Source organism: Somniosus microcephalus, chromosome 19 (assembly GCF_052327205.1).
Source record: "Somniosus microcephalus isolate GS21.2 chromosome 19, FLI_Smic_1.0, whole genome shotgun sequence".
Taxonomy (NCBI): Eukaryota; Metazoa; Chordata; class Chondrichthyes; order Squaliformes; family Somniosidae; genus Somniosus; species Somniosus microcephalus.
Genome location: NC_141005.1, coordinates 4,482,822 through 4,500,870, shown reverse-complemented (window position 1 = coordinate 4,500,870; position 18,049 = coordinate 4,482,822). Strand labels below are relative to the sequence as shown.

At 47.6% G+C, this 18,049-nt stretch overlaps 2 protein-coding genes across 5 annotated transcripts in view; one reads left to right on the top strand and one right to left on the bottom strand.

Moving 5' to 3' along the window:
- The window catches only part of LOC147103506 (N-lysine methyltransferase KMT5A-like), a 53,255-nt gene that overhangs the window by 12,855 nt on the left and 22,351 nt on the right, over positions 1 to 18,049 (bottom strand). The gene's annotated exons all lie outside the window — the stretch shown is intronic.
- On the top strand, positions 2,091 to 11,454 carry LOC147103507 (RILP-like protein 2). The gene is made up of 4 exons (XM_086011852.1): positions 2,091 to 5,630; positions 7,179 to 7,330; positions 9,498 to 9,590; positions 10,708 to 11,454. Exons 1-4 carry the CDS (start codon positions 5,322 to 5,324, stop codon positions 10,730 to 10,732), a joined length of 579 nt encoding a protein of 192 aa, XP_085867978.1. The 5' UTR covers positions 2,091 to 5,321; the 3' UTR covers positions 10,733 to 11,454.

The window sequence follows — 18,049 nt, the reverse complement described above, 5'->3', positions numbered from 1 at the left end:
GATCAGGAGAACTTTCTTGATCAGTACGTTTCCAGCCCAACGAGGAAGGAGGCATTGCTGGATCTGGTTCTGGGGAATGAGGTAGGTCAAGTGGAGCAAGTGTCAGTAGGGGAACATTTAGGGAACAGTGATCATAGCATCATAAGGTTTAGATTAGCTATGGAAAAGGACAGGGAGCAATCTAGAGTAAAAATACTTAATTGGAGGAAGGCAAATTTCAGTGGGATGAGAACCGATCTGGCAAAACTGTAATCGAACAATGGGCTGCCTTTAAAGATGAAATAGCTCGGGTACAGTTGAGGTACATTCCCACTGGGGGGAAAGGTAGGGCAACTAAAGTCAGAGCTCCCTGGATCACAAAAGATATAGAGAGTAAGATGAAGCAGAAAAAGAGTGCGTATGACAGATGTCAGGTCGAGAATACAGCTGAGAATCAGGCTAAATATAGAAAGTTCAGAGAAGTGAAAAAGAAAATAAGAGGGACAAAGAGAGGGTATGAGAACAGAATGGCAGTTAACCTAAAAGGTAATCCAAAAGTCTTCTATAGGCATATAAATAGAAAAAGGGTAGTAAGAGGATGGGTGGGGCGAATTAGGGACCAAAAAGGAGACCTATGCATGGAGGCAAAGGGTATGGCTGAGGTGCTAAATGAGTACTTTGTATCAGTCGTCACCGAGGAAGAAGATGCTGCCATAGACATAGTGAAGGAGGAGGTAGAGGAGATACTGGATGGGATTAAAAATTGATAAAGAGGAGGTACTAGAAAGGCTGGCTGTACTCAAAGTAGATAAGTCACCAGGACTGCATAGGATGCATCCAAGGACACTGAGGGAAGTGAAGGAAGAAATTGCGGAGGTACTGGCCATAATCTTCTAATCCTCCTTAGAAACAGGGGTGGTGCCAGAGGACTGGAGAATTTCAAATGTTTCACCATTGTTCAAAGAAGGGTGTAAAGATAAACCCAGCAACTACAGGCCAGTCAGGGTAACTTTGGTAATGGGGAAGCTTTTAGAAACAATAATCAGGGACAAAATTAACAGTCACTTGGACAAGTGTGGATTAATTAAGCAAAGCCAGCATGGATTTGTTAAAGGCAAATCGTGTTTAACCAACTTGATCGAGTTTTTTGATGAGGTAACAGAGAGGGTTGATGAGGGCAATGCAGTTAAACTGGTGTACATGGATTTCCAAAAGATGTTTGACAAAGTGCTACATAATAGGCTTGCTAGCAAAGTGAAGCCCATGGAATAAAAGGGACAGTGGCAGCATGGATACAAAACTAAGTAACAGGAAACTAAGGTCAGAGGCTGCGTATTCTGCGGCGACTGTCTCACCTCCTGACTCCCCAAAGCCTTTACACCATCTACAAGGCACAAGTCAGGAGTGTGATGGAATACTCTCCACTTATCTGGATGAGTGCAGCTCCAACAACACTCAAGAAGCTCGACACCATCCAAGACAGCCCACTTGATTGGCACCCCATCCACCACCTTAAACATTCACTCCATCCACCACCGGCGTACCATGGCTGCAGTGTGCACCATCTACAAGATGCACTGCAGCAACTCGCCAAGGCTTCTTTGGCAGCACCTCCCAAACCCGCGCCCTCTTCCACCTAGAAGGACAAGGGCAACAGGTGCATGGGAACATCATCACCTCCAAGTTCCCCTCCAAGTCACACATCAACCTGACTTAGTAGTATATCGCCGATCTTTCATCGTTGCTGGGTCAAATTCCTGGAACTCCCTCCCTCACAGCACTGTGGGAGCGCCTTCACCACACGGACTGCAGCGGTTAAAGAAGGCGGCTCACCACCACCTTCTCAAGGGCAATTAGGGATAGGCAATAAATGCTGGTATTGCCAGCGACGCCCACATCCCATAAAAACAAATTTAAAAAACGGATAGTAGAGGTGAGCTGTTCAGGTATTTCTCTCTCTTAGGCAGTCCCTCGGAGCCGAGGATGACTTGCTTCCACACTAAAAATGAGTTTGCAGGTGACTGATGAGTCCAATGCGGGACCTACAGTCTCTGTCACAGGTGGGGCAGACGGTGGTTGAAGGGGCGGGTGGGTGGGCTGCTTGGGTTGACGGCGCTCCTTCTGCTGTTTGCGCTTGGCTTCCGCTTGCTCCCGGCGAAGAGACTCGAGGTGTTCGGCACTGGTGTGCTTCTCCTCCGCTTTGTGCAGTCTTGGGCCAGAGATTCCCAGGTGTCAGTGGGGATGTTGCACTTTTTCAAGGAGGCTTTCAGGGTGTCCTTGAAGCGTTTCCTCTGCCCACCTGGGGCTCTCTTGCCGTGCCGGAGCTCTGAGAAGAGCACTTGTTTTGGGAGTCTCGTATCAGGCATGCGAACGATGTGACCCGTCCATCGGAGCTGATCGAGTGTGGTCATAGCTTCAATGTTGGGGATGTTGGCCTGACATTGGTGTGCCTATCCTGCCAATGGAGTTGCAGGATCTTGCGGAGGCAGCGTTGGTGGTACCTCTCCAGTGCTTTGATACAGTGGTATACACACAGTGGTGTTCCCCAGGGGTCGGTTCTAGGACCACTGCTTTTCTTGATATATATTAATGACTTGGATGTGGGTGTACAGGACACAATTTCAAAATTAGCAGATGACACAAAACTTGGAAGTATAGTGAACAGTGAGGAGGATAGTGATAGACTTCAAGAGGACATAAACAGGCTGGTGGAATGGGCAGACACATTGTAGATGAAACTTAATGCAGAAAAGTGTTCAGTGATGCATTTTGGTAGAAAGAATGAAGAGAGGCAATATAAACTAAATGGTATAATCCTAAAGGGCGTGCATGAACAGGGAGACCTAGGGGTATATGTGCACAAATCATTCAAGATGGCAGGGCAGGTTGAGAAAGCAGTTAAAAAGACTTACGGGATCCTGGGCTTCATGAATAGAGGTATAGAGTACAAAAGTGTGGAAATTATGGTGAACCTGTATAAAACACTGGTTCGGCCTCAACTGGAGTACTGTGTCCAATTCTGGGCACCACACTTTAGGAAGGATGTGAAGGCCTTAGAGAGGGTACAGAAAAGATTTATGAGAATGATTCCAGGAATGAGGGACTTCAGTTACGTGGATAGACTGGAAAAGCTGGTGTTGTTCTCCTTGGAGCAGAGAAGATTGAGAGGAAATTTGAAAGAGGTGTTCAAAATCTTGAGGGGTCTAGACAGAGTAGATAGAGAGAAACTGTTCCCATTGGCAGAAAGGTCGAGAACCAGAGGACACAGATTTAAGGTGATTGGCAGAAGAACCAAAGGTGACATGAGGAAAAACTTTTTTACGCAGCGAGTGGTTAAGATCTGAAAGGGTGGTGGAGGCAGATTCAATCTTATCTTTCAAAGGGGAGTTGGATAAGTATCTGAAGGAAAAGAATTTGCAGGGCTATGGGGAAAGGTCAGGGGAGTGGGACTAGCTGAGAGTCGGCACAGGCTCGGCGGGCTGAATGGTCTTCCGTGCTGTAACCATTCTATGTTTCCATGAGCTCCATGTCTGGCTCACAGAGTCTGTGTGCCTAAACCAGACGCGCCACCAAATCACACCCGGGAGATGCGCAGTCCCTGCGCCAACTACAGTTCTGCTCATTGTGCAGCAGGGGGCGCCCCTGCATTGGCTGGCAGGCCCAGAATGATCTGCGCTGCCCCCTGCTGACCGTCTCCCCATTCCCCAACAACAACTGCAAGAGCAGGTCAGAGGCTGAGTATTCTGCGGCAAGTGTCTCACCTCCTGACTCCCCAAAGCCTCTCCACCATCTACAAGGCACAAGTCAGGAGTGTGATGGAATACTCTCCACTTGCCTGGGTGAGTGGAGCTCCAACAACACTCAAGAAGCTCGACACCATCCAAGACAGCCTGCTTGATTGGCACCCCATCCACCACTTTAAACATTCACTCCCTCCACCACCGGCGCACCGTGGCTGCAGTGTGCACCATCTACAAGATGCACTGCAGCAACTCGCCAAGGCTTCTTTGGCAGCACCTCCCAAACCCGTGACCTCTTCCACCTAGAAGGACAAGGGCAGCAGGCGCATGGGAACACCATCACCTGCAAGTTCCCCACCAAGTCACACACCATCCCGACTTGGAAGTTTATCGCCGATCCTTCATCGTCGCTGGGTCAAAATCCTGGAACTCGCTCCCTAACAGCACTGTGGGAGTACCTTCACCACACGGACTGCAGCGGTTCAAGAAGGCGGCTTTTCAAGGGCAACTAGGGCTGGGCAATAAATGCTGGCCTTGCCTGTGACGCCCACATCCCATGAAGGAATAAAAAAAAAGTTGCATTGTACTAAAACGTCCCAAGGTGCTTCACAGGAGCGTTATAAAACAAAATTTGACACCGAGCCGCATAAGGGGATATTAGGACAGGTAACCTAAAGCTTGGTCAAAGAGAGAGATTTTAAGGAGCGTCTTAAAGGAGGAGAAAGAGGAGAGGTTTAGGGAGGGAATTCCAGAGCTTAGGGCATTGGTCGCTGAAGACACAGCCGCCAATCTAATCTTGAAGTTTTGCTCTGATAGTTTATGATCCTCATTTGAACCCCTCACTCGGAATACGGCCATGTAACTTCCTGATAAGGTAAAGCATTTTAATTCTTTTATTCTAGCAGCCCTCCCTTGATGACATTCACAGATAGTTTGGGGTCTGGAGCACATTTGTAATCCTTCGCTGCTAACATGGCCTGTCCCTTTAAAGTCCCTGCTCAGCGCCCCATGTGGGGAAAGGTGGTCAGTGGGTCCTGAGGTCAACCCGTGTTTAATTGCTGCTTGCAGAGGAAAGTTTGCAAATTAGCGAGCGCTTGTAAGTTTCAATTTCCAGGTCAGAATAAGACAACTTGGAATTACTTACTTTCTCATTTAAAAAAAAACCTTTGACGTGTGACAGCTGAGTGGGTAGAAGGGGTGCTAAAACAAAGGGAAATCTTCAGATGTGTTGTGCAGGAAGGCACTTTGGGCCCAACGGTGTATTTATTGTCTGTAGCTTCCACCTGTGGAAATCCAACCCCTTCTCTCTAACTGCTGCTGCCGAGCAACCGGCATCAACACAACACCTCAAGTTGAACGAGTCAAGAAAGGTTCCCTCCCAACTGGTCAGGTGAACATTCAGTAAAGGAATAAGGAAGTGAAAAGGGAAAAAAAATCCCTCAAATGATTGTGTGAAAAGAGTTTTGTGACTGGGTGCGGAAAAAGTGTTGCTTTTCCAAACGACTTCATTATTTATTTTAAAAAATTGTAGCAAATATTTCAGACAGATCAGTGCTTTGGTTTTGTTTGAGCTGCACTTTGTAAACTGAGATCGGGGAAACAATGGAAAATGTGGAGTCTGGCCTCAGTTCAGCCTTTGATAAAGATCCATTCACGCTCACTGTTGAAGATGTCTATGATATATCATACGTTGTTGGTCGTCAGTTAATGAAAATTAGCAGCTCGCAGAGTTCATGTGCAATTTCTGAATTGCAGCTCAAGGCACTCCGAGTTTTAGAAATGTTTGAAACGCTGGTAAACAAATACAACCTGACCGTGGAAGAACTCAAACTTGAGCGAGACAATCTGAAAAGAGAAGCAGAAAGACTTCTTGGAGAACTTCAGAATAAAGCCAGTGACTCAGAGGAAGAGGTATGGATGGAAAGAAAACTTTTCAATTATTACTAACTGAGCCCCATGACACTGCGTGTGGGTGGTCTGGGGTCTGGACCTTGGCTATGATACTTCATTGCTGAAACAGAGGCGCTTTAACCTGGCCTGTCCCTTTAAAGCCATTCCTCCGTGGAGAAGTTGTCTAAATTGGCTGAATGCTGACTGAGGTTCTGTAGATTGGCAGCGACTTGTAAATTCCTGGCTCCTAGTCTTGGGGACAGACCAAGTTATCAAAAGGTTAAAAACAAAACCCCAGCAGAATATAGATAGTTTCCTTTTTTTATATGTATACTTTTGAAACTTGGAAATGTGATACCTCAAGTGAGATGGAGATGCAAGACTTTAGTCTGTATATCATAGAGCACAGAAGGAGGCCATTCGGCCCATCATTGAAAGAGCTATCCAATTAGTCCCACTCCCCTGCTCTTTCCCCATAGCCCTGCAATTATTTTCCTTTTTTTTTAATTCGCTTATGGGATGTGGGCGTCGCTGCCAAGGCCGGCATTTATTGCCCATCCCTCGTTGCCCTTGAGAAGGTGGTGGTAAGCCGCCTTCTTGAACCACTGCAGACCGTGTGGTGAAGGTACTCCCACAGTGCTGTTAGGTAGGGAGTTCCAGGATTTTGACCCAGCAACGATGAAGGATCAGCGATATACTTCTAAGTCAGGATGGTGTGAGACTTGGAGGGGAACTTGGAGGTGGTGGTGTTCCCATGCGCCTGCTGCTCTTGTCCTTATAGGTGGAAGAGGTCGCGGGTTTGGGAGGTGCTGCAGTGCATCTTGTAGATGGTACACACTGCAGCCATGGTACGCTGGTGGCGGAGGGAGTGAATGTTTAAGGTGTTATTTATCTAATTCCCTTTTGAAAGTTACTATTGAATCTGCTTCCACCGCCCTTTCAGGCAGCGCATTCCAGATCACAACAACTCGCTGCGTAAAATAAATTCTCCTCATCTCCCCTTTTGCCAATTATCTTAAATTCGTGTCCTCTGATTTATAGACAATGTCTAATTCTCCTTTAATACTTTTAAAATATATTTTACTTCTTGCCCACCCCTGAAGTCAGTGCCCTTCATCCACATTCTGCTATATGGTTGGGACCCAGAGGGTCGAATGGTCCAGAACAGAGACATGTGCACCAAAATCACAACTGCATCTTCTTCATCCACTTAAGTGGCAGAGTAAAGATGCTACTCCGGTGAGTTTCCCCTCCCTCCTTGAGACAACCTGGCCAACCCCTGGCACACCCGTTTTCTCGAGAAACCCTGACTGCGACTGCCAGATGAGGTTGAGCCTCAGAATCAGGTTTTCTGACTGACAGTCTCAGACTCCTGTGTTTTAGTTAGCACCTATCCCAATAGATGTAACATTTTATACGTTAAAAAGATTATCTCCTTCTTGCTGTATGTTCTCTACCCAGCCGTTGGGCTGTGTGCAGGACTGTTGTGAGTTGTCTAGTCCTTGTGTACTGTTGAGCTTTCACGTGGCAGTTTTATCAGTTGAATAAAGTTTGATTACCAAAATGCAGCAAAGCGTTGGGCCAGACCAGCTTCTCATAGACCTGAAGGACCCAAATCGTCCACGATTCACCTTACAAGAACTGAGAGACGTGCTGCAGGAACGCAATTATCTGAAAGCTCAACTCCTTCTTACACAAGAAGAAGTCCAGTGTTATAAACGGTGGGTACAAGCTCGGGAGATGTTCTTGCTGCAGCCAAGGTTCATTATTACTAACGATTCAGGTCGATGTCCTTTCATCAGCCTGCTCTGACGAAGGGCCATCGAACTGAAACGTTAACTCTGTCTCTCTCTCCACAGATGCTGCCTGACCTGCTGAGTGTTTCCAGCATTTTCTGTTTTTATTTCAGATTTCCAATATCCAGAGTTTGGCTTTTGTTCATTGTTATTAGATTGGAACACAGGCTCTGAAGACGGGAAAAGCCTTTGGCACCATCACGAATACTGTCTGTCCTGGCGAGTACTTTCTCCAAGATAATAGTTCATGTTGTGCAGGAGTGAGAATCATTAATTACTACGAAGAAGCAGATGACACTTTTTGATGGTCTTCCACTGCTTGGGTCCCTGCTCCATCTCCCCATGTCCCGAATCCCATCACCATCAAGTACAAACTGTTCTTTTATTTTTGTGTCAGCCTGCCTCAGTGAGTAGCTCCATCGCCTCAGAGTCAGAAGGTCGTGGGTTTAAGCCCCACTCCAGAGACTTAAGCACATAATCTAGGCTGATGCTCCTAGTGCATTACTGAGGGAGTGCTGCACTGTCTGAGGTGCTGTCTTTTGGATGAGATGTTAAACCGAAGTCCCATCTGCCCTCTCAGCTGGACGTAAAAGATCCCATGGCACTATTTTGAAAAAGAGCAGGGGAGTTCTCCCCAGTGTACTGAGTCAATATTAATCCCTCAACCAACATAACAAAAAAAAAATTATCTGGTCATTATCACATTGGGGCCTTGCTGTGCACAAATTGGCTGCCGCGTTTCCCACATTACAACAGTGACTCCACTTCAAAAGTACTTAATTGGTTGTAAAGTGCTTTGGGACATCCTGAAGTTGTGAAACACACTATAGAAATGTAAGTCTTTCTTTTTTGGCTGCAAGATATTCATTTTAACACTAAACTGCAAATTTGTATGACGGAGCAGATTTTGTTGAGTAAGGATGATGAGGCGAGTGCTATGGCCGGGTCCAATGGATCTGTGCAGAGTGTCTAAAACGCCATCTCCTGGAGAGGGGAAAGCTGCCCAGGGCTCCTGCTCCTGGTCACGATCCAGTGACCCCTGCTGGAAAAACGCACCCGAGCACGCAGATATCAGGTCCAGTGGCCAAGCTCTCTGACCACATAGTGTAAATTTGCTAATAATCATTAGGAATTTGTTTATATAACTCACCAAGGTTTCTTTGACAGCACATCCACCACCTAGAAGAACAAGGGCAGCAGACGCACGGGACACCACCACCTCCACGTTCCCCTCCAAGTCACACACCATCCTGACTTGGACATATATCATAGAAACATAGAAGATAGGAGCAGGAGTAGGCCATTCGGTTCCTCGAGCCTGCTCCGCCATTCAATGTGATCACGGCTGATCATCCAAATTCAGTACCCGGTCCCTGCTTTCTCCCCATACCCCTTGATCCCTTTAGCCTTAAGAAATATATCCAACTCCTTGAATATATTTAATGAATTGGCCTCTACTGCCTTCTGTGGTAGAGAATTCCACAGGTTCACCACTCACTAGGTGAAGAAATTCCTAATTTCTATTCTAAATGGCTTACCCCTTATCCTTAGACTGTGACCCCTGGTTCAGGACTCCCCGACCACCGGGATGATCCTTCATCATCATTGGGTCAGAATCCTGAAACTCCTGACCTAACAGCACTGTGGGAGTACCCTCATCACACGGACTGCAGCAGAAGGCGGTGGCTCACCACCACCTTCTCAAGGGCAACTAGGGATAGTCAAAAAATGCTGGCCTTGCCAGTGACTCTCACATCCTGGAGAATAATAAATTAAAAAAAAATCCCACTCTCTCAGTACTTGTTTAACATTTGTTGGCACTTAGTTGAGATTTTATAATCTTTTTATTTAAACATTTAGCTATACATTGAGCTGCCGATTCCAGAGGGAGGGAGGGAGAGAGAGATCTAGGGATATGGATACATGGATCCAAGACAAAACTGCTAGCAGAAAAACATTTTCTGATGTGTTTAGCGAGCAGGATTGATATTTAAAAGTACAAAAACAGGTCACTTTTATGCTTCAGTCACATAGCATTGTAAATGTATCTTCAGTCAGTTTTGTTGAGGTGACATTTGTGTGCTTGCCTCAGTGGAATCATCGCTCACGAGGAGTCTCAGGTGATAGAGATGGACAATGAATCGAGTGCTAGTGGTGGAAATGGACAAACTACACTTACTGGAAAGTGAGTATAGATATTATAATCGCATCCAGTTACAATCAGGTGTTTACTATGGGGACAAAGCCAGGGGGAAGCGACAATCACAGGGAATACGAGTCAAGAACCCCCCCCCCCCCAAAATATCCAGCCACAGCTTCTTAACAAGAAACGTTAGATTTTGATCTGGGAATTCTAGAAGATGCTGGTAACCAATAACTAATTGCTAAATCTTTTTCCAACACTCCATTTAAAAAGAATGTGCATTTATATAGTGCCTTGTGTGACCTCGGTGTCCCAAATCACTTTACAGCCAATGAAGCACTTTTGAAGTGTGGTCACTTTTGCAATGTAGGAAATGTGGCAGCCAATTTATGCACAGCAAGCTCCCACAAACAGAAATAGTGATGTTGGTTGAGGGACAAATATTGGTCAGGACACCGGGGGGAACTCCTCTGCTCTTCTTCCTCAGTCTGTGCCCCCTTATTACTGATTCATTAATGTGTGAAAACAATCTCACTATTTCCCTCTTAAAACCTTTCAGAATCTTGAAAATCTCAAGCCTTGCTTCTATGTTCAATGCCCCCATGTATAAAACCTAGAAATCCATTTACCTTTTAATGGCCTTTTCTACTGGCATGCTCATCTTTAAAGATCAATCTATCCACATCCCTAGATCTACCTGTTCCTTTACTCAAGAATCTTACCATTTAGGTTATGTTTCCTTTCACTGGTCTTTGTCCACATTTCTCTGCGTTAAACTGCATCTGTCACCGATCTGCCCACTCCACTAACCTGATGTGTATTCCTACATTCTTCAAGTTTGCTCGGTCTCCTAATTTGGTATCAACGAATTTCTCTTGCGTCTATGTCCAAATCATTGATATTTAATAGAAAATGGAGCTGACTGCAGTATAGGCTTCAAAAGGCAAAGAATAAACTTTGAACATAACTCAACTTGCAAATCAATGGATTAGCTGATTACCTCAGCAACAAATTCACACTTGAAAAAAATTGCTTCTATTGGGAAGTTGTTTAATTTGGATTCAATATATGCGGGTTTCACTTGTTTAAGATGAGTTGGCACCATACCCTTGTAGAAATACATGACTGTGATCTAATGCTTTATCTTTTTAATAATTAGATTTTCCTTCGGAAAAGACGCTTAAACGTGTTGAAAAGAGTTCGCAAAAAATCGCAAAAAACCTGTTTCAGGAAGATATTTTTGTGTTACTTGCCAACAGAATGGGTTTTGGAGTAATTTCTGAATCGAAAACGACAGCACAATCGTGGATGAGGAAGTCCAATCAGCCCATCTCAATTGAGCCATCCTACAGTTCCCCCATTAGGGCATTCGCTTGTTTCTTAAACAATGCCTGTGTTTTTGCCCCCACAATAGAGAACCCCGTTGCATTTAATGATAGGGTGGGATATGTGTTGGTGTAGGGGTTACGGGGATCGGGTGGGATATGTGTCAGTGCAGGCTCGATGGGCCGAAATGGCCTCTATCTGCACTGTGGGGTTTCTGTGATCACTCTTCAGGTGAAGAACCACCTCCTGATTTGCATGTGTATGGATTTTTCAGAATGTGCAGCATTAATGCATTTTCTTGTAATTAGCGCCAGAGATTTGAATGTGAGTTTAGTTTAAAATAAACCCTTGGAGATGGATAAGAAATGTATTGGAATGTGAAGGAATCATACAGCACGGCAGGCCATTCGGCCCGTCATGTCTATGCTCCAAACCCAAGTTAGGATTAAGCTACCCGAATGCTGGTCTTGTCCAGCACGGCGGCATAACTTGGTATTATTCTTCCATTTTGTATAAATTAAAGCCCACTGACTGCTCAGACAGAATAAAACACACTGAAAGTTGCCTAATTATATTTTTTTTAATTATCTAAAATATGTATTTGGTTGACTTAAAACATTTAATTTCTCTAAAAGGCTGCTAACGATACTGGTTTACTGGCTATACTGGGAATATGTTATTGAGATAGAGGATCAGCCATGATCATAGTGAATGGTGGAGCAGGCTCGAATGGCCGACTCCTGCTCCTATTTTTCTATGTTTCTATGTTTACAATATGGCAGTGAACGTAGATTAATTAAATAGCATGGAGGACAAAAAGTGACTTGGGGGAGGGTAGTCCTGGTTAATATTGTGGTGAAAATGGCTACCAAAGGGGGTGGAGGGGAACAGTGCAAAGAGAAAGCACGCTCTGCCCCGTAACCACGACTCTCGCTTCATCTGGTGCCAGGCTGAGGCCTCATAGGAACAGGAGGCGGCCATTCTGCCACTCGAGCCTGTTCTGGCATTCAATGCGATCATGGTTGATCTGTACCTCAACTCACTTTACCTGCCTTTGCGTCATATCCCTTGATCCCCTGGACCAACAAAAATATCGGTCTCAGTCCTGAAAATTTCAACTGGCCCCCAGGATCCAGAGCCTGTGGGGTAGGGTTGGGGGGAAAGAAAGAGAAATAAAGGAAATAATCGAAACATATGTAGGAACTGGGGTTCCTAGCCGAAGAATTGAGATCGACTCAGAAAATCAAAAACAATAAAATTTAATGAACAAATGAAGCTGTACAGGAAACTGTAGGATACAATGCAAATAGGTCTGGTCTGCTTGAAAGCCTCTCTGGAAACTGCTAGAAGGTTCAGAGCTCAACTGCTAGCAGGTTCCGAGCTCAACTGCTAGCAGGTTCCGAGCTCAACTGTTAAAAGGTTCCGAGCTCTGACGTCATCACGTTCTTCCCGCCGTTGAGAGAGAGCACGTGACGGACGGCATAACGTCATCAGGCGGAGTACAGGAAAGAAGCCCAAATACAGTTAACAGATACATTAAAGGTGCAGCCCCCAGCTGTACTACATTGCTGTAAAAGTAATTATATACAATTGTCCGTAATCCTCTGGTGGTTCCGCCACATGCGCCCCCCCCCGAATTGCTTTTAACAGAGAAGGTAAGGCGAGAAGGGGGTCCGACGAGTCTGTCCGACCGTCTGCGATACCCCGGCAGCTGGAACGGAGCGCTAGAAGACGAACTGGCCGTTGGCGGTGGTTGGGATGACGCCGCAGGCGGAGAAGAGGAGGCCGGCTGTGGTCGACCTGGTGAGGCGGGCACTGGCGACTCGGCGGATGACTGTGGTTGTACTGGACCGGCAGTCGACGGTGGACGACCACGACGCGGCGGCTGAGCGGCGACGACTGGTTCGCTCAGATCCAGATGCGCCGGTTTCAACCGGTCGATGGAGATGTGGTCAGGCTTACCGCCGACGTCGACTGTGAAGGACTTGTCACCTGACGAGATGACGCGGAACGGACTTGTGTAAGGCGGTTTGAGCGGGTTTTTGCGAGCATCCGGCCGAATGAACACGTATTCTGCGCTCTTAAGATCCACCGGGACATGGGAGCGCTGCAGGTCATGATGCGACGTAGGCACTGGGATGAAATTCCTAGCCGCTTCCTGGTGGCTGACGAGCTGGGGACCAGGGTTCCGTGTGAGGAGGAAGAAAATCGGCAGGCACTAAGTGGTTGGCCGTAAACCAGCTCTGCTGAAGAATGCAGGTCGTCCTTCGGCGCCGTGCGAAGACCTAGCAGCACCCAAGGGAGCCTGTCCACCCAACTAGGCCCACGGAGACTAGCACGCAGTGCGGCTTTAAGGGACCTGTGGAATCTTTCACACAGACCGTTGGCCTGTGGATGGTAAGCGGTGGTACGATGAAGCTTGGTGCCCAAACCTTGAGCTACGGCGTTCCAAAGCTCAGAGGTAAATTGAGGCCCCCGGTCGGAGGAGATGTCAGCCGGTACCCCGAACCGAGCTACCCATGATGAGATGAAGGCTCTGGAGACGTCTGCCGCTGTGGTGGCAACCAAAGGAATTGCCTCTGGCCACCTGGTGGTGCGGTCTACCACGGTGAGGTGGTGAGTGTACCCGCGAGAGGAAGGGAGAGGACCAACCAGGTCCACGTGCACATGGTCGAATCGACGCTCCGGAACCGGAAAAGTGGCGACTGGGGCCTTAACATGGCGTTGTATCTTGGACTTCTGGCAACTCATGCAAGTATTGGTCCAGTCACGGACGTCGAGATGCATGCCCTTCCAGACGAGTTTCTTTGCCATGAGTCGTTGTGACGCTCTCATACCAGGGTGTGACAACCCGCGGATAGTGTCGAAAATTCTCCTGCGCCATTCGACTGGAACAATTGGACGTGGGACGCCCATCGAGATGTCACACGGGAGTGTGGTCCCTGCGGCCTGGAAACTGACATCAGCCACTTGGAAGGTGCGGTCCGGTATGCCTGCACTTCAGGGTCTGCCTTCTGTTCTTTTGCCAAACCAACATAGTCGACTCCCAGGTGTACTGCGTGGAGCTGGGCGCGGGAGAGACAATCCGCCACCAGGTTGTCTTTGCCCGAGACATGTTGTACGTCGGTTGTAAATTCAGATATGTACGTAAGATGACGTTGTTGCCGTGCCGACCATGGTTCCGCTGTCTTGGCCATCGCAAAAGTAAGTGAATAGGCGTCCTTCCAGTAGGAAGCGAAAATGGCGGATGGCCAGAAACAATGCCAACAACTCCCTATCAAAAGTACTATACTTGCGTTCGTTCTTCCGCAATTGGCGGCTAAAGAAAGCCAGTGGTTGCCATGTGCCGTCGACCCACTGCTCCTGTACTGCCCAGATGGCATAATCAGATGCGTCGGTGGTAAAGGCAATGGTTGCGCCCGGAAGGGGATGTGCCAACATGGTCGCAGCAGCCAAAGCATTCTTAGTGTCGAGGAAAGCCTGGTCCATCTGGGGTGTCCAATCGATCGGGTCTTTGCCTGATTTACCTCGGAGGGCCTTGTACAAAGGTTGCATCAACAATGCCGCCTTCGGGATGAACCGATGATAAAAACTGACCATTCCCAGAAATTCCTGGAGGGCCCCGACGGTCTGAGGAAGAGGGAACGAGGTGACCGCTTCCACCTTCGTGGCCAGCGGGACAGCGCCTTCTGAGGTGATTGTGTCCCAGAAAATCAATGCTGTGCAACCCAAACTGGCACTTGGCCGGGTTGATAAGGCCATGTTGGCTGAGACGAGAAAATAGGTACGCAAGTGCGTAATGTGTTCTTTCGTGCTGTTACTAGCACTAAGGATGTCGTCTAGGTAGACGAAGATGAAGGGCAGATCGCGCAACACGGAATCCATGAGACGTTGGAAGGCTTGCGCTGCATTCTTCAGCCCAAACGGCATACGAAGGAACTCAAAGAGCCCGAAAGGTGTGATGACGGCAGTTTTGGGGACGTACTGAGGATGCACAGGCACTTGATAGCCTCGGACGAGGTCTACTTTGGAAAAGATGGAATTCCCTGCCAGGTGGGCTGAAAAATCCTGAATGTGAGAAATTGGGTACCGATCTGGTGTGGTAGCCTCAGCCATCCGCCGCCCGGCTTAGGAACAATGTGTAATGGCGAGGACCAAGGACTATTCGAACGTCGAATGATACCCAGGCGTTCCATTGTATGGAACTCCGCCTTGGCGGCCGCGAGTTTTTCGGGTTCCAGCCTTCGAGCTCTCGCATAAACGGGGCATCCTGTTGTGGTAATGTGGTGCGCCACACCGTGCCTCGCGACTGAAGAAGAAAATGTGGGCCTGGTGAGCTCAGGGAACTCACTGAGAAGACGAGGGATCTCATTTGGAGATGGGACTGCACAGGCAGCTGACCAAGACATCGCGGTGCTTCGGTGGCAGGGGACCGAGTGAAAAATGGAGGCACCGATTAGCCGGCAGTGTCGGACGTCGACGAGAAACCCATTTGCGCAGAAGAAATCTGCCCCCAGGATGGCCTGTGAGACTTTCGCCGTGATGAACTCCCAAACAAAACGTTGGACGCCAAAACGCAACTGGACCCTACGCTTTCCGAACGTGCGAATGGCCGCACCATTGGCTGCCTCGAGGGGGGGACCTTGACCGCCGGATTGAAGATCTGGCTTCGACGCTGGTAGGATACTGCACTGGGAGCCAGTATCAGAGAAAACGTCACCCTGACAGGGAGTCTGCAGTGTATAGGAGTTTCCCTGCGGACCAGACGGCCATCGCAACTCCGGCGCGTCCCTTAGGCCTTATTGATCTTCTCAGAAACCGCTGGTTTGAGGTAGGTTTTTTTTTTGGTGCGAAACTGCAGGGCGGACGGCAATTTCTAGCCTTCGTGCCGAAACGAGCGTGGTATGCACACCAGCCTGCAGGAGTCGTCGTCGGATTCACTCGTGGGGATGGGCGCCTCGTGGCTGCACAAGATTGTTGCGAGATGGTGAATATTTTATCCGCTTCCGCGGCGAGTTCAGCACAATCCGTGATCGCGGAATTGGCCAAGGCTGTCTGTACTGGCTCTGGTAGTTGACAGAGAAACAGTTCGCGGAACAGAAAACATTGCGATTCCGAGCCCAAAAGCGTGAGCATTTGGCTCATGAGCTCTGAGGGTTTTGAGTCCCCGGGGCCGGACATGGAGATAAGTCTGCGAGCGCGCTCCGAGGACAGACCGAAAATCTGCAGTAAACGTGCTTTTAAAGCTTCGTACTTGCCATCGTTCGGTGGACTCTCGAGGAGGCTGACGAGCCGTGAGGCCGTGGCGCTGTTGAGGGCGGAGACCACGTAATAATAACTGGTCGAATCCGCTGCTACTCCCCGGATTGCAAATTGGGCTTCCATCTGGAAAAACCACGCGGCCGGTTGTTGCTCCCAAAATTGTGGCAGTTTGAGGGTGACGGCGTTCGTGTCCATGATGTAACTTCAACGAAAATTGTTCGAAGAAATCGGGGTCACCAATGTAGGAACTGGGGTTCCTTGCCGAAGAATTGAGATCGACTCAGAAAATCAAAAACAATAAAATTTAATGAGCAAATGAAGCTGTGCAGGAAACTGTAGGATACAATGCAAATAGGTCTGGTCTGCTTGAAAGCCTCTCTGGAAACTGCTGGAAGGTTCCGAGTTCAACTGCTGGCAGGTTCCGAGCTCAACTGCTAGCAGGTTCCGAGCTCTGACGTCATGACGTTCTTCCCGCCCTTGAGAGATCACGTGACAGACGGCATGACGTCATCACGCGGAGTACAGGAAAGAAGCCCTAGTACAGTTAACAGATACATTAAAGGTGCAGCCCCCAGCTGTACTACATTGCTGTAAAAGGAATTATATACAATTGTCAGTAATCCTCGGGTGGTTCCGCCACACACAAATGATTCCGTAGAGTAGAATATTGTAATGTGCAGCTTCAAACTGTAAAAGAAACAGGATAGTGAAGATGCCAAACAAAAGAAGCAAAGGTAAAGACCACAATAAAACAGCGTTCTGAAGTGAAATCAGAGACTTTTACATGCAGTAGGAAGTTTTAAAACATGTTCTCTGTTCATAGTCCAGACCCACACAAGGAAAATCTTGATTATGAATTTTCTAAACCTTTAGTCATGGAGCGACTGCATTTAACCAGTTTATTCTACTTCTCCTTTGACACTGGCACTGTCAAGCAGCAGCTATAGTTTCTATTTATATAATGGGTCAGAAAGTGTTACACCCGAGGAAAGAGACTTCGTCAGAGACATAACGGCACAGAGAGGGGCCATTCGGCCCATCGAGTCCGTGCCGGCTCTCTGCAGAGCAATCCAGTCAGTCCCATTCCCACGCTCTATCCCTGTAGACCTGCAAGTTTATTTCCCTCAAGTGCCTATCCAGTCTCCCCTTGAAAATATTGAGTGTCTCCGCTTCCACCACTTCCATCAGCAGCGAGTTCCAGGTCCTCACCACTCACTGCGTAAAAAAGATTTTCCTCACATCTCCGCTGTATCTCAGGCCCAAAACCTTAAATCTGTGACCCCTAGTCCTTGTACCATTAACTAGTGGGAACAGCCTTTCCCTGTCTAGCCTATCTAAACCCGTTATAATCTTATATACACCTCTATCAAATCACCCCGCAACCTCCTTTGCTCTAATGAAAACAAATCCAGCTTCTCCAACCTGTCCTTGTAGCTAAGATCCCCCATCCCCGGAACCATTCTGGTAAATTTCCTCTGCACCCTCTCAAGTGCCTTCACATCCTTCCTAAAGTGTGGTGAAAATATATTTGAATATACCTGCAGAATTCCACACCGCTGGGATCAGACGTTACCCCCATTGTGTTTGACGCCGACTCATCCCACTGCACAAACCTCACTGTACGATACAGATTAATCTCCCATCACATTAATAAGATGACACGCCTGCACATGTAGAATTCTACCAGGAACACTGACATGTCATATTTCGATGGAAAAACTGTTTTAAAAAAAAAAAAAAAAAAAAAATCTGGAAAAGAGAAAAAAAAAAATATCGGCATCAGTAAAAGTGACCATGAAGCTTTGGATCGTCATAAAATCCCAACGGGTTCACTAATGTTCTTTAGGGAAGGAAATCTGCCATCCTTACCCAGTCTGGCCTATATGTGGCTCCAGTCCCACACCAACTGCCCT

Coding starts and splice junctions, on each gene's coding strand:
- LOC147103507 (XM_086011852.1), top strand. CDS start 5,322: ATGGAAAATGTGGAGTCTGGCCTCAGTTCAGCCTTTGATAAAGATCCA. Junction 5,631..7,178: donor CCAGTGACTCAGAGGAAGAG/GTATGGATGGAA, acceptor ACCAAAATGCAG/CAAAGCGTTGGGCCAGACCA. Junction 7,331..9,497: donor GAAGTCCAGTGTTATAAACG/GTGGGTACAAGC, acceptor TGCTTGCCTCAG/TGGAATCATCGCTCACGAGG.